This window comes from Electrona antarctica, assembly GCF_951216825.1.
Source record: "Electrona antarctica genome assembly, chromosome: 11".
Taxonomy (NCBI): domain Eukaryota; kingdom Metazoa; phylum Chordata; class Actinopteri; order Myctophiformes; family Myctophidae; genus Electrona; species Electrona antarctica.
In genome coordinates this window covers 22,093,031-22,105,241 of record NC_136792.1, presented here as the reverse complement: position 1 = coordinate 22,105,241, position 12,211 = coordinate 22,093,031, and the positions used below count along the sequence as shown (strand labels likewise).

The 12,211-nt window shown below is 42.3% G+C and overlaps 1 protein-coding gene across 2 annotated transcripts in view; it reads left to right on the top strand.

Annotated features, from left to right (window-relative positions):
* The window catches only part of dscamb (Down syndrome cell adhesion molecule b), a gene marked incomplete at its 5' end in the record, with an annotated part of 234,817 nt that overhangs the window by 187,815 nt on the left and 34,791 nt on the right, over window positions 1–12,211 (top strand). For both annotated transcript variants that reach the window (XM_079515045.1, XM_079515044.1), the window contains 5 exons: window positions 826–993; window positions 4,384–4,454; window positions 6,501–6,744; window positions 8,357–8,503; window positions 11,698–11,853. In XM_079515045.1, coding sequence (XP_079371171.1) covers window positions 826–993; window positions 4,384–4,454; window positions 6,501–6,744; window positions 8,357–8,503; window positions 11,698–11,853 — 786 coding nt within the window. The remainder of the gene's footprint in view (window positions 1–825; window positions 994–4,383; window positions 4,455–6,500; window positions 6,745–8,356; window positions 8,504–11,697; window positions 11,854–12,211) is intronic.

Sequence of the window (12,211 nt, the reverse complement as noted above, 5' to 3'; positions counted from 1 at the left end):
AATCAATGCCCTATTTTATACTTTGCTGTAAAGATAGCCGCTCTACAAGCTCACAATGCATCACAAACATTTTGGAAAATATTCTGCTAAAATGAAATGCCCAAAATAGGAATGGGATGTTAAGTAGTTAAGTCTTGTCTGTGGGTTTTATAAATACTTAAAGGGGCATTCCACTCATTTTCAACATTTTACTATGTCATTAATATACCTTAGAGCTGTTGTGTGGAAATAATAAAAAAAGTTCCCCAATTCTGTGTTTCCTAGAACCAGAGGTCTGAAAAAATCATTAACATGGTGAAACACCATGTCATTAACATGGTGAAACACCATGTTAATGATTTTTTTCATAATTTTCACAACAGCTCTAAGGTATATTAATGACATAGTAAAATGTTGAAAATGAGTGGAATGCCCCTTTAACCAATGAAAAGTATTAACAACACAATGTATGTGACAATGTATATCGTCTCTGTCGGGTGGAAACTGTTACTTTTCAGTATTCAAATTCAAGTAGCAGATCTACAAGCTCAAACCGTCGCTTTGTGTTGCGTTTCCAGCTTGTGGATCTGCTACTTTTGATGCTTTTGTGTGATGCTGTAGTAATAGTATGATCAAGTAGGGCGTTCATTTACGAAAAAACACAAAAGGTGTCTTGTGAAATGTATTTAAGTACATGGAGCGAGAGTATATAAGTATGCAGTACCGGTGCTACAGACTACAGTTCACTTGTGTCTTTTCTTGCCACACTTACCGGTACTTTAAGTCAAAATGTGTGATTTGTGTGAATGAAGCTGAATGAACCCCCACTCTCTCTCTCCCTCCCAGCGTCATGGCTATCAGCCCAGGTAACCAAAGATGTGTCACCCCAGCTCAACCAAGCCACCATCATTGACCTCCACCCTTCCTCCACCTACAACATCCGCATGGTGGCCAAGAACACCATCGGCAACAGCAACCCCAGTAATGAGCTCACCATCACCACCGATGAAGCAGGTCAGTGAGCCTACAGCCAACTAGATTAGGCTGGGGCCCCAATTGTAAGATTATTTAAAATTGGGGGCCACAAGACAACCAAAAAAAGGTAACGATTTACCATTTTTCCGGAAACAAAAGTTGCATTGTATACATTGTATACATCAACATAAAAGAGCACAACATTAATTTTGAGTGCAGTTCGTCCATCACATCCCTCTATTTGTAGACCTATTTCTTAGTTCACACAAAATAAATAATTCTCCATCTCATCTATTAGCTTCTACACCATCATGTATTTCATCCAATTTCTCAAAAGTTTCTTGGGCTGAATGTCATGGTGCCCTAACCCTCAACTAATGGTTCAAGAAACATGACATAAGAGCCTGTGGCCTTATCAACCAGGTAAAACACATCTGCCTGGGCTGCCTGGGCCGTGGCTCAGCGGTCCAGGCACCTTGGCTGGTAATCCAGTCTAGCAGTGTGCCGCGGGTTCGACTCCTGATCCCGACGGCCTTTACTGCATGTCACCCCCCATCTCTCTCCCCATTTCCTGTCAGCCTACTGTCTGTCCCTCCATAAAAATAAAAATGAAATAAAGGCGAAAGCCACAAAAAAAGATTGTGGATCTGCTACTAATTGATGCTTTTATGTGACACTGTGGTATGATCAAGTAGGGCATTAATTTACAAAAAGAAGAACAAAAAGATATGGAGATAAGAGGTTTCTGTCCGACAGCAACGATATAGCTGGAAGTGCCCGGGTTCGATTCCTGCAGGGGATGCTGGAGGCGTGTTCTCTCCTCCGCGTCATCAGTGCCCATACCCTAGGTATGGGGTTGGAAAAAGGACCTTTTCTGTGTGGAGTTTGCTTGTTCTCCCCGGTTCGCCCGCCACACCCATTAAAAAACAAAAATGAAAGTGAAACGAAATGAAAATTCAGACTGAGTGCAGGCTACCCTAGTGTAGGTATACCCACATGCACTAATTCTGGTCTCTATAGGCTACTGCCTCCCGCCAGGGCGCCTGATGGAGGGGAAAGTCCTCCCTGTCAGGTGATAAGAAGCGGCTTGCACTCCTCATGCTTTGAGTGAAGCATGAGGTCAGTCCGTTGCTCTCCCCAGGTTGGCAGAGGGAGTGTAGTGCCCAGGATTACACTATAGACAATTGACACTGGGTGAAAGAAATGGGCTACAAGAATTGTGGGGTAAAAAACCTGCTTTGGCCACTGTATCTCCACCCCATCAGGCTTTTTATTTATCTTACAGTGACACCTCCACAGAGAAGCCAATACATGTATTGAATATACTTAACACATTTTCCTGGATTTTGGGGGAAAGTATAGCTCACCAGGGAGCAATACAATCTAAATAATAATCAAATGTAGCAATTATGATTAAATCGAATGTGGTTTCACATCATCAAAGTTTATGTGTAACTAAGGAGCTGTATTCTTTTGATGAGAGCTGAGTAGGTGATTTGTCTCTCGAATATTCCTAACTCAGCAGCGCTCCCTAGTGAGACAAAATATTAGGGCAAGGATTATTCCATTCATTGTCAAGGCACAACTGGTTGTTGGCTGTTGCTTGTAATGTTGTTCGTGGCCAATCTATTCTCATATCATTAATATTAAATATAAAATATTATATAATTACAATTTCTTAAAATTGAAGTTTAAATGATTGTGTTGAAGTGAAGTGGTTGTGGACCTTGACAAGGATTGTTTATAATATGTTTGTGGACCAGAGCTCAAAAAGGTTGAGAAACAGCGATGTAGAAGTTACGTAGTCTGCACTCACGACAGCACAACTTAAAGGGGCATGAAACTGTTGCTGTCTGGCAGAACGCCCTACCTACTTGGTCATACTACAGCGTCAGACATACTACAGCGTCACACATAAGCATCAAAAGTAGCAGATCTGCAAGCTTAAAATGCAGTGCGACGCGTTTTGAACTTGTAGATCTACTACTTTTTCCACCCAACATGACGACGTATAACTCTATGCGTGAAATCGTACTATATGCTGATTATGTCAACTGTGATATTGCTGCTATTGATATATATATGCATTATGCTCTTTACCTGCAGTTAGATATGTACTGTACTGTATATCTATAGAACAAACTCTTCATTGACGACAGTTTGAGGCAATGAAGAGTTTGTTCCACAGACATTAGCCTATAGCACATGCCCTAGCCTTGACAACGATGCAGGCTTATGTAAAGGTTCAAATGTAATTTAGATTACATAATTTAGAAAGATGTCAGGTTAATTTGTTGACCTGGCATATAGTTTGTATAATTTCAATGTACATAGTATGATGATAGGTTATACAGTACCATACACAGTACCATACATATATATACATATACATACATATACATACATATATATATATATATATATATATTAGTGATGCACCGAATATTCGGCCGCCGAAAATATTCGGCAGAAAATGGCTAAAAATGCATTTTCGGCCTATTCGGTTTCGGCCCGAATAAGCAGAAAATATATCACCGAATAGTGTATGCAATTAATGCATTCAAAAGAGCTGAATAAATGTTTTATGGACCCTAAATAGTGGTTATTATTTAAGTTAAGTTGCCATAACCATTTCTTTTGCCATAAATCAGGTAGCTTTAAGGTACGGCCATGACAGCAATGGTAGGAAAAAAGACCGTTATTCGGTTTTCGGCCAACTGTTTCCTATATTCTGTATTCGGTTTCGGCCAAGAATTTCCCTTTCGGTGCATCCCTAATATATACACACTTTATTATTACTGTGTGTAATGTAAGTATAGGATAGCAGAACAAGTCCTCGTACATTTCTTTTTGAGCCAAACGCGAAATAAAAGCCTGCAGGGTACCGAGGCTAGTCTCCATGAGACTGTGGAAGACGTGTCTGAACAGTGTGTTTGTTTTGCAGTCCCTGATGGCCCTCCGCAGGATGTGATTCTGAACAGTGTGTTTGTTTTGCAGTCCCTGATGGCCCTCCGCAGGATGTGATTCTGAACAGTGTGTTTGTTTTGCAGCCCCTGATGGCCCTCCGCAGGATGTGATTCTGAACAGTGTGTTTGTTTTGCAGCCCCTGATGGCCCTCCGCAGGATGTGATTCTGAACAGTGTGTTTGTTTTGCAGTCCCTGATGGCCCTCCGCAGGATGTGATTCTGAACATATGTAAAATGCATTTTACATATGTGATGTATTCCCATGCTTTTTGTTCTTGCTTAATGTAAGTCGCTCTGGATTAAGAGCGTCTGCTAAATGCCTAAATTGTAAATTGTAACAGTGTGTTTGTTTTGCAGTCCCTGATGGCCCTCCGCAGGATGTGATTCTGAACAGTGTGTTTGTTTTGCAGCCCCTGATGGCCCTCCGCAGGATGTGATTCTGAACAGTGTGTTTGTTTTGCAGCCCCTGATGGCCCTCCGCAGGATGTGATTCTGGAACCCACCTCTCCTCAGAGCATCAGAGTCACTTGGAAGGTACTGCAGTCTGGGCGCATTTCAACTGCTACTGTAATGACCTGCACATTCATTGATTGATTGAATACTTTATTAGTCAGAAATATAAACAGCACGAGGTACAGTAAGACATTAAAGCTATAAGGATAACACAAACTGTGTCCTGGGGACTTTCACAATTTGGTGGCAGAGTAATATATACAGTATATATAATATATATATATATGTATATATATATATATATATACATACATACATACATACATACATACATACATACATACATACATACATACATACATACATACATACATACATACATACATACATACTGTAACGGTTTGTTATAGTTCTGGGGTGCCAGCCAGGCAGTATCCTGACAAAGGGTTAAATTAGGGTAACCGTTCATAAGGCTGTGCAGCTAAAGTGGTCCGCACCACACTACACACCCTGCAAAGTCACTTGTAACACACAATAACGCACAGACACCGTAGATGGCAGTTAGTAAGTTGTATATATTGAAATCAACGCCCATAGGCTCAGTTCAGTTCAGTTCACATACAGTTCCAGTTTTATATCCAGCCCTTGCACAGTGATGTTTATTGTACCCCGCACGGTACGCGGTAGTTCGTAAACCCAACCCCTCAGCTGTTCTGTCATTACTCACTCACGGACGGGATGTACCAGTGTTGATTAAATCCGTTCCAAGGGGTCCCCCTATGATCTAAACGATCCCCGGGGAGTCCTCCTACGTGTGATCCTCTCCAAACGGTAACGCTCCGTGCGAACAACGAAATGATAAACATAAAGGGTAAACAAAACGTACGAGTCCAAACAAACACCTCCAGCCTCCGCCGCTGTCACAGCACTTCCTCCAGCAGACAGGTGCGTGACGTCATGACATTCATAAAAGGAACGTATGTCAGTGAACTGAACGTGCGGCACCAATGGGCGTGCATGGCGACGCACAGCTAATCGCCACAATACATACATACATACATATATATATATATATATATATATATATATACACTGTATGTGTGTGTTTGTTATTACGTTTAATTCATTATATATTAATTATTAAACAAAAATATCGATGAGATGCGTTCTGATGCGTTCTGTTTATTATTTATTTGGATCCACATTAGATACTACAATAATAGCTTGAATTTATATAGCGCCTTTCATGAACCCAAGGACGCTTTACAAAATGTACCAACAAACAATCAACAACTACAGTATATGCCATAAGCCTGAGAGAATAAGTCTTTTCAAGGCAGCCTTAAAAGAGTCCAGTGTTGGAGCATGGCAAATCAGCATGGCAAACGCTCTGTCCCCGAAGGTTTGCTTGACTGCCTTGGGGACAGAGGACAGGAGGCTTATGGAGGAGGCCTGAGAGGTACTGTGGAGCCAAGGCGTTTTGACATTTGTAGGTGAGAAGGAGGAGTTTATAATTGATGCGGAACTTGACAGGAAGCCCCACAATAGCAGCAGCTACTCTTCCTGGGGTCCCCAAAAAATGACATTACATAAAAACCAGGGAATCGTCAGCAAAATTAGTTAATATTGCGTCATAATCATTTGAACCACTTTAACCATACATACAATTTACAATTTACAATTTAGGCATTTAGCAGACGCTCTTAATCCAGAGCGACTTACATTAAGCAATAACAAAAGCATGGCATACATCACATATATAAAAAAGTAGTTATACATACTATACTATACATACATACATACATACATACATACATACATACACACACACACACACACACACACACACACACACACACACACACACACACACACACACACACACACACACACACACACACACACACACACACACACACACACACACACACACACATACATACATACATACAAAATAAATGTGGTATTGTTTGCGACGGAGGAGAACCCACCACCAGTGTGGAGACGACCTCGTCCAGCACCTCCTTGACAGTGACCACGTAACGGCATGATGAACATGAAAAGGTTTGAGAACCCATGCACTCACCGACTTACTTATTGTTTTACTTGTGTTGTGGTTTGTTGCAGCCGCCCCACAAGCACCTGCAGAACGGGGTGATCCGCAGCTACCAGGTGGGCTACCGGGAGTACACGGCCGGGGGCGGCCACCAGTTCACCATCCTCAGCATGGACACCACGGGGGACGTCACGGAGAGCCTCCTGCTCGACAACCTGAGGAAGTTCACCCAGTACAGCGTGGTGGTGCAGGCGGCCAACAGGGCGGGCACGGGTCCATCCTCCCAGCAGGTGGTCACCAAGACCCTGGAGGATGGTACGTATTGTTTAGGGTCCATCCTCCCAGCAGGTGGTCACCAAGACCCTGGAGGATGGTACGTATTGTTTAGGGTCCATCCTCCCAGCAGGTGGTCACCAAGACCCTGGAGGATGGTACGTATTGTTTAGGGTCCATCCTCCCAGCAGGTGGTCACCAAGACCCTGGAGGATGGTACGTATTGTTTACGGTCCATCCTCCCAGCAGGTGGTCACCAAGACCCTGGAGGATGGTACGTATTGTTTACGGTCCATCCTCCCAGCAGGTGGTCACCAAGACCCTGGAGGATGGTACGTATTGTTTAGGGTCCATCCTCCCAGCAGGTCGTCACCAAGACCCTGGAGGATGGTAAGTATTGTTTAGGGTCCATCCTCCCAGCAGGTGGTCACCAAGACCCTGGAGGATGGTACGTATTATTGGGCTCAAATTCACCCGAGATCATATCAAAACACCACGTCTGGAACCAATAACCGGCTTCACCTGGCTCATGTACTCTAGGTTCATTGAATAATCTAGGAGACCTTTTTGTACCCCCCTTATACATAGGTTACTGTATCAACGAATTGACATGAAGCAATTATAATAGATTTGTATAATCTGATAATAATCAAATAAATATCATTATACTTTGTTGTATACAATGGTGGCGTACAAAAACAGTCAAAATAGCAGTATACAAGTTCACAACGCGTTGTGACTTGTGAGCTTGTAGATCGGCTATTTTCACTATAATAATAATCGAGTAATCAAGCCAAAGGTTTGAAATAATCATGATATTGATTTGATGCCATATGGAGCTATAATCATGGCAACGTGCTGTATAAAATAAGAGAGTGATGGCAAAGCTGAAACTATTGAGTAAAGCAATGGACAAGACAAGGATGTATAACAATATTCGTTATGCCAGCTGAATAATGGCACAATTTATTCAGTTTTCTTTTAGGCTTTATTCTTTATAGCTCTTGCAAGCTCATAGGACATGTGCCCTATGTTGTTTTGTTTCTGTCTTTTGAAGACTATTGCATTCATGCAGGGGCGTAACTACCGTGACGCAGACAACGCGACTGCGTGGGGGCCCAGAGGCAAGGGGGGCACACGGCCGCCCACCTGTGCCGTCTGAAATTATAATACAGAGATGCAATGACAGTTGAGTTGAACAAAGTTTGGCGGAGCCTGGTGGTGGCTGCTGCTATAGCACACACAGCCACACACCATACCATTATGTAGGGGGGGGGGGGGGGGGGGGGGTTGGATGGGGGGCACTCGCTGATCAGCCTGCGTCAGGGCCTAGTGACGTCTAGTTACGCCACTGCATTCATGTAGCTTATTTAGAATGCAAGCAAGTTAAGTTTGAACTGTGAGTGAACTGAAATGTATGGATCCCAATGCTGCAAGATAGGCAGAGCAGAATGAACAGACTGATCTTGTAGAAATACTCCCCTCTGCTGGACATTTATTGAACTGCCTCCGGTCAAAGTTAATTCCTTCATTTCCTTGACTGTGCTTTGCTGTTTTCACACTGTTAGCTTAGCTATCAACCCCAACAGCTGAGTACTGAATATCATGAATTTACTACAGTACTTCCTCCTCTCCTCTCCTCTCCTCTCCTCAGTGCCATCACGGCCTCCTGAAAATGTGCTGGCCGTGGCCAAGTCTCCGGAGGTCATCTCGCTGTCCTGGATGACCCTGCCCAGGGAGTCTCTCAATGGAATCCTACAGGGCTACAGAGTCATCTACTGGGCCAACCTGCCTGATGGAGGTGTGTGTGTGTGTGTGTGTGTGTGTGTGTGTGTGTGTGTGTGTGTGTGTGTGTGTGTGTGTGTGTGTGTGTGTGTGTGTGTGTGTGTGTGTGTACATTCATACGGAGAAACAGTGCATTCTCACTGAGTGCATTCTCAGCATCATTTACATTATTACAGTATCTATAGCCCACATTTAGTAATAGAGCAGTGGTTCTCAAATTAATCAATGTATTCTAAATGTAAACCCATTGGCTATTTAAAAAAAACAATCTTGAAGATTTTGTGAATTTTAACAACACAAATATTGTATGGGGGTCCCTAGCACAAAATATTTCCAGATGGGTGTCTACAGCCAAATACATATTATTGCGTGCATGTCCGTTCCCGGCCGTTATATCATGGTCCGCCCAGAGCCATCTAAAAGAAGAGTTACGATATTGAGGGGGCAGAAACCGAGCGCTGTTAATGCAGCCTGGAGAGGGACAAGCTGGAGTTTGAATTACATTGTTTTCAACGAGGGCGGCGCAAATAAGAGCAATTAGCCTTATAGACATGTGTGCAACATGCCAACTGTTTTAAAGTATTGTACAGTAACAACTAAGGTCTCTGTAATGTTTATGTTGTACGATTACTACAAAACAATCTAAAGTAAAGGGATTTAAGATCATTAAAGCTGGGCTGTTGCCTGGGTCCAATGCATTTCTGCCTACTTCCGCTCTCTGACTTCTGTCCCCATTCTCAACAGAAGTCAGAGAGCCACCATTGGACTGGCCCCATGAAGTGAACAGAGTTTTCGTAACTCTGTCTTACTCTATTGATGCTATGCACACGGCTGCCATCTTGCCAGCAAGGGGCTACCTAGGTGCAACTTACCATAGACAACCCATTCATCCAAACAGAAAAGTCCTATTTAATTGTATTAAATAACGTCAAACTCACCAACATTGCAGCTGTACGAAAAGCTTCAATTATCGTCTTACTATATGCAAAGTGTTTGTTTCATAAAAATCGTGTCAGAGTTTGGAAGCACTCGTTATCACTAAAGCAACCTCCTGCTGCCTCCTGCATTATGTGCAAATTCTAAACAGGTGGTACACATGGGCTGTTGAGTGATAGTCAACGAGCACTTCCAAACTCCAGCACTTAGAAAAAAAGGAATTTCTTGACAGGGAGTAGCTCATAACATGTCTACAGTGGATTTTTATTAAACAAACACATTGCAGATAGAAAGACGATATTCAAGCTTTCCGTACAGCTGCAATGTTGGTGAGTTTGACGTTATCTAATACAATTACAGTAGATAGGACTGTTCTGTTTGGATGAATGGGCTGTCTATGGGAAGTTGCACTTATTGCTGGCAAGATGGCAGCCGTGTGCATATCATCAATGGCTCTGGGTCCGCCTAGTCAGTGTTTCCCCCTGCTGTGGTTCAGTCATACAGTAGTTTGCCCACTAGGTGACACTGTGGTCTCATATACTGTACTGTGCTGACTCTTCAATAAATGCAACTTCATGGTGTGTGTAGCTGGAGTGGTTTTGCTCATTATGTTCAGAGAGAGTGTTTGTAGCTTCATGAAGTGCATCCATCCTGACTGTCCATCGGTTGAAGGGAAGTCCCAAGGTGCAAGTCATTGTAAAGACTGTTATTAACCACATAAACCCTACAGTATATGGTACGCTCTGTTTACCGGGGTCCCCCAGAGGGCTATACTTTTCCTGCTCCATTTCCCCCCTCGACACTAAATATCTCTTCACCGAAAATAGCAGATCCATATGCAGATGTACTAACTCCAACGCAACAACAACAACATGTGAGCTTGTAGATCTGCTATTTTCTCTGAACGGTCTCCCCAGAATACTATAGGGTTCATGTGGAAAATAGCCAAACACGGTTTATTTCTATGTGGGTCCAAGAAGGACCTTCATCTGCACCTCCATTTAATTTGAACCATCTCTGAGGCATTATATTTAAAACGTTATGTTTTATCATTATTGCCACAATCGCTAGATAAGGGTTCCATAGGGACAGATATGGCCTCAATTATACGATTACGTCGATTAGACTGAAAGGCACAGTATCAGCAGTTTCTTTCAGTGATATTACACAAGTACTGTATGTAAAACTATAACCGAATGTACAGTAGTCAGTCGTGCATACAGTAGCCTATATTGCAACATGCACACATGAGAAAATCAATAATACTTTAATGGACAAAAAAAAGCATGCACGCATGAGTAGGTTAGCAGTAGCTTATTTCCTTGGAGAGCACTGTACTGTATGCCAGTTAGTGCTAAATTGAAGGTGTATTGCGTGGATGGGACGTGTACATCTTAGCTTGTCTATTTTTGGTGTAATATGTCTTGTGTCTTGTCGCTCTTGTCAAATGTATCAGACCATCCAAATGTCTACTGTATGTACCGGTATATGCCTTCCAGGGCAAATGACGAAACATGTGACCAACCAACCATTTCCTTTTCAAGGAGTTATGGTAGCATTGGACTGTGAAAGACTCGGTGAAAGGCTAAATCAGATTTTTCAACTGCTCTGAGCAATGTTATGAGCTGATAGCTGTTTTTCTAAGCTTAACAAGCAATGAAAATAATATGTTTTGTGCACAAGGGAAACAAAAGCAAATCAGATATCTTGGTTTCCTGTAAATATATCCAGTCTATGTCTTCTTTGCTGCATGTTCCCCGAGCCCCAGCAGTGATCCAGCTGGCAGCCTGGCCAACCTCCCATCAATAATTCACTATGCAATAACTCAGTGAGGGCCACTGCTTCAGACCCAGGGGTGGAGAACACTGTCAAGGACACAGGAGAGGATAGGAGACGATGGTATAGGAAAGGAGAGGAGAGGATTGTATGTAGAAGAGGAGAGGAGAGAGTTGAAAAGAATACTGAAGTTGTGTGAAAAAAGCAAGCTGCTGTATGATCAATAATATAATAATATATAATATAATAATAAAATAATATTAATATATATGACAGCATGAATTATTTGAGAATGGATACAAAGGCATGCATTTCAGTCTTCTTTGTGTTCATACACCTCTGTGTGGGTATTCATCATAATTATATTTACTTAAGACTTGCAACATTTCCGCGCTGCATTACTTTTCAGCTAATGTAAAATGAGCCAGTTCCACAATATTAGCAACAAGGAATAAAATTAGCACATGTTCAATAACTGAATTTACTCTCCTCTATCAGAGTTGGGAGAGATCAGGAATGTGACAACCGGTCAGCCATCTCTGGAGCTGGACAACTTGGAGAAATACACCAACTACAGCATCCAGGTGCTAGCCTTCACAAGGGCTGGGGACGGAGTCCGCAGTGAGCAGATCTACGTACGCACCAAGGAGGACGGTAAAGACAACATTTGTTGTGCCTCTTCCGGCATGGAAGAGTTGCTGTCCAGACTCCTATATGCTGTGTCATCTTTTCAACTATCACTCTGAATAAAGGAGAGACCATTCATGACTCTACTACTCAGTTGCCTACTCAGTTACCTTGGAAAACATATTCTTATCCACTTACAGTGGATTATCTGATTACATACACCTGAATATTCAGATTTTTATATTATATTCACATTTTTATTTTATTTTACATACAACATAGGGAAATTATGAAAACAGAAAAAAATAACAAGTAACAATATTATACCTGAAATATCTAAAGAACAGAATTTAGTTTACCTTGGAATAAGTTGGCCTGAATTACC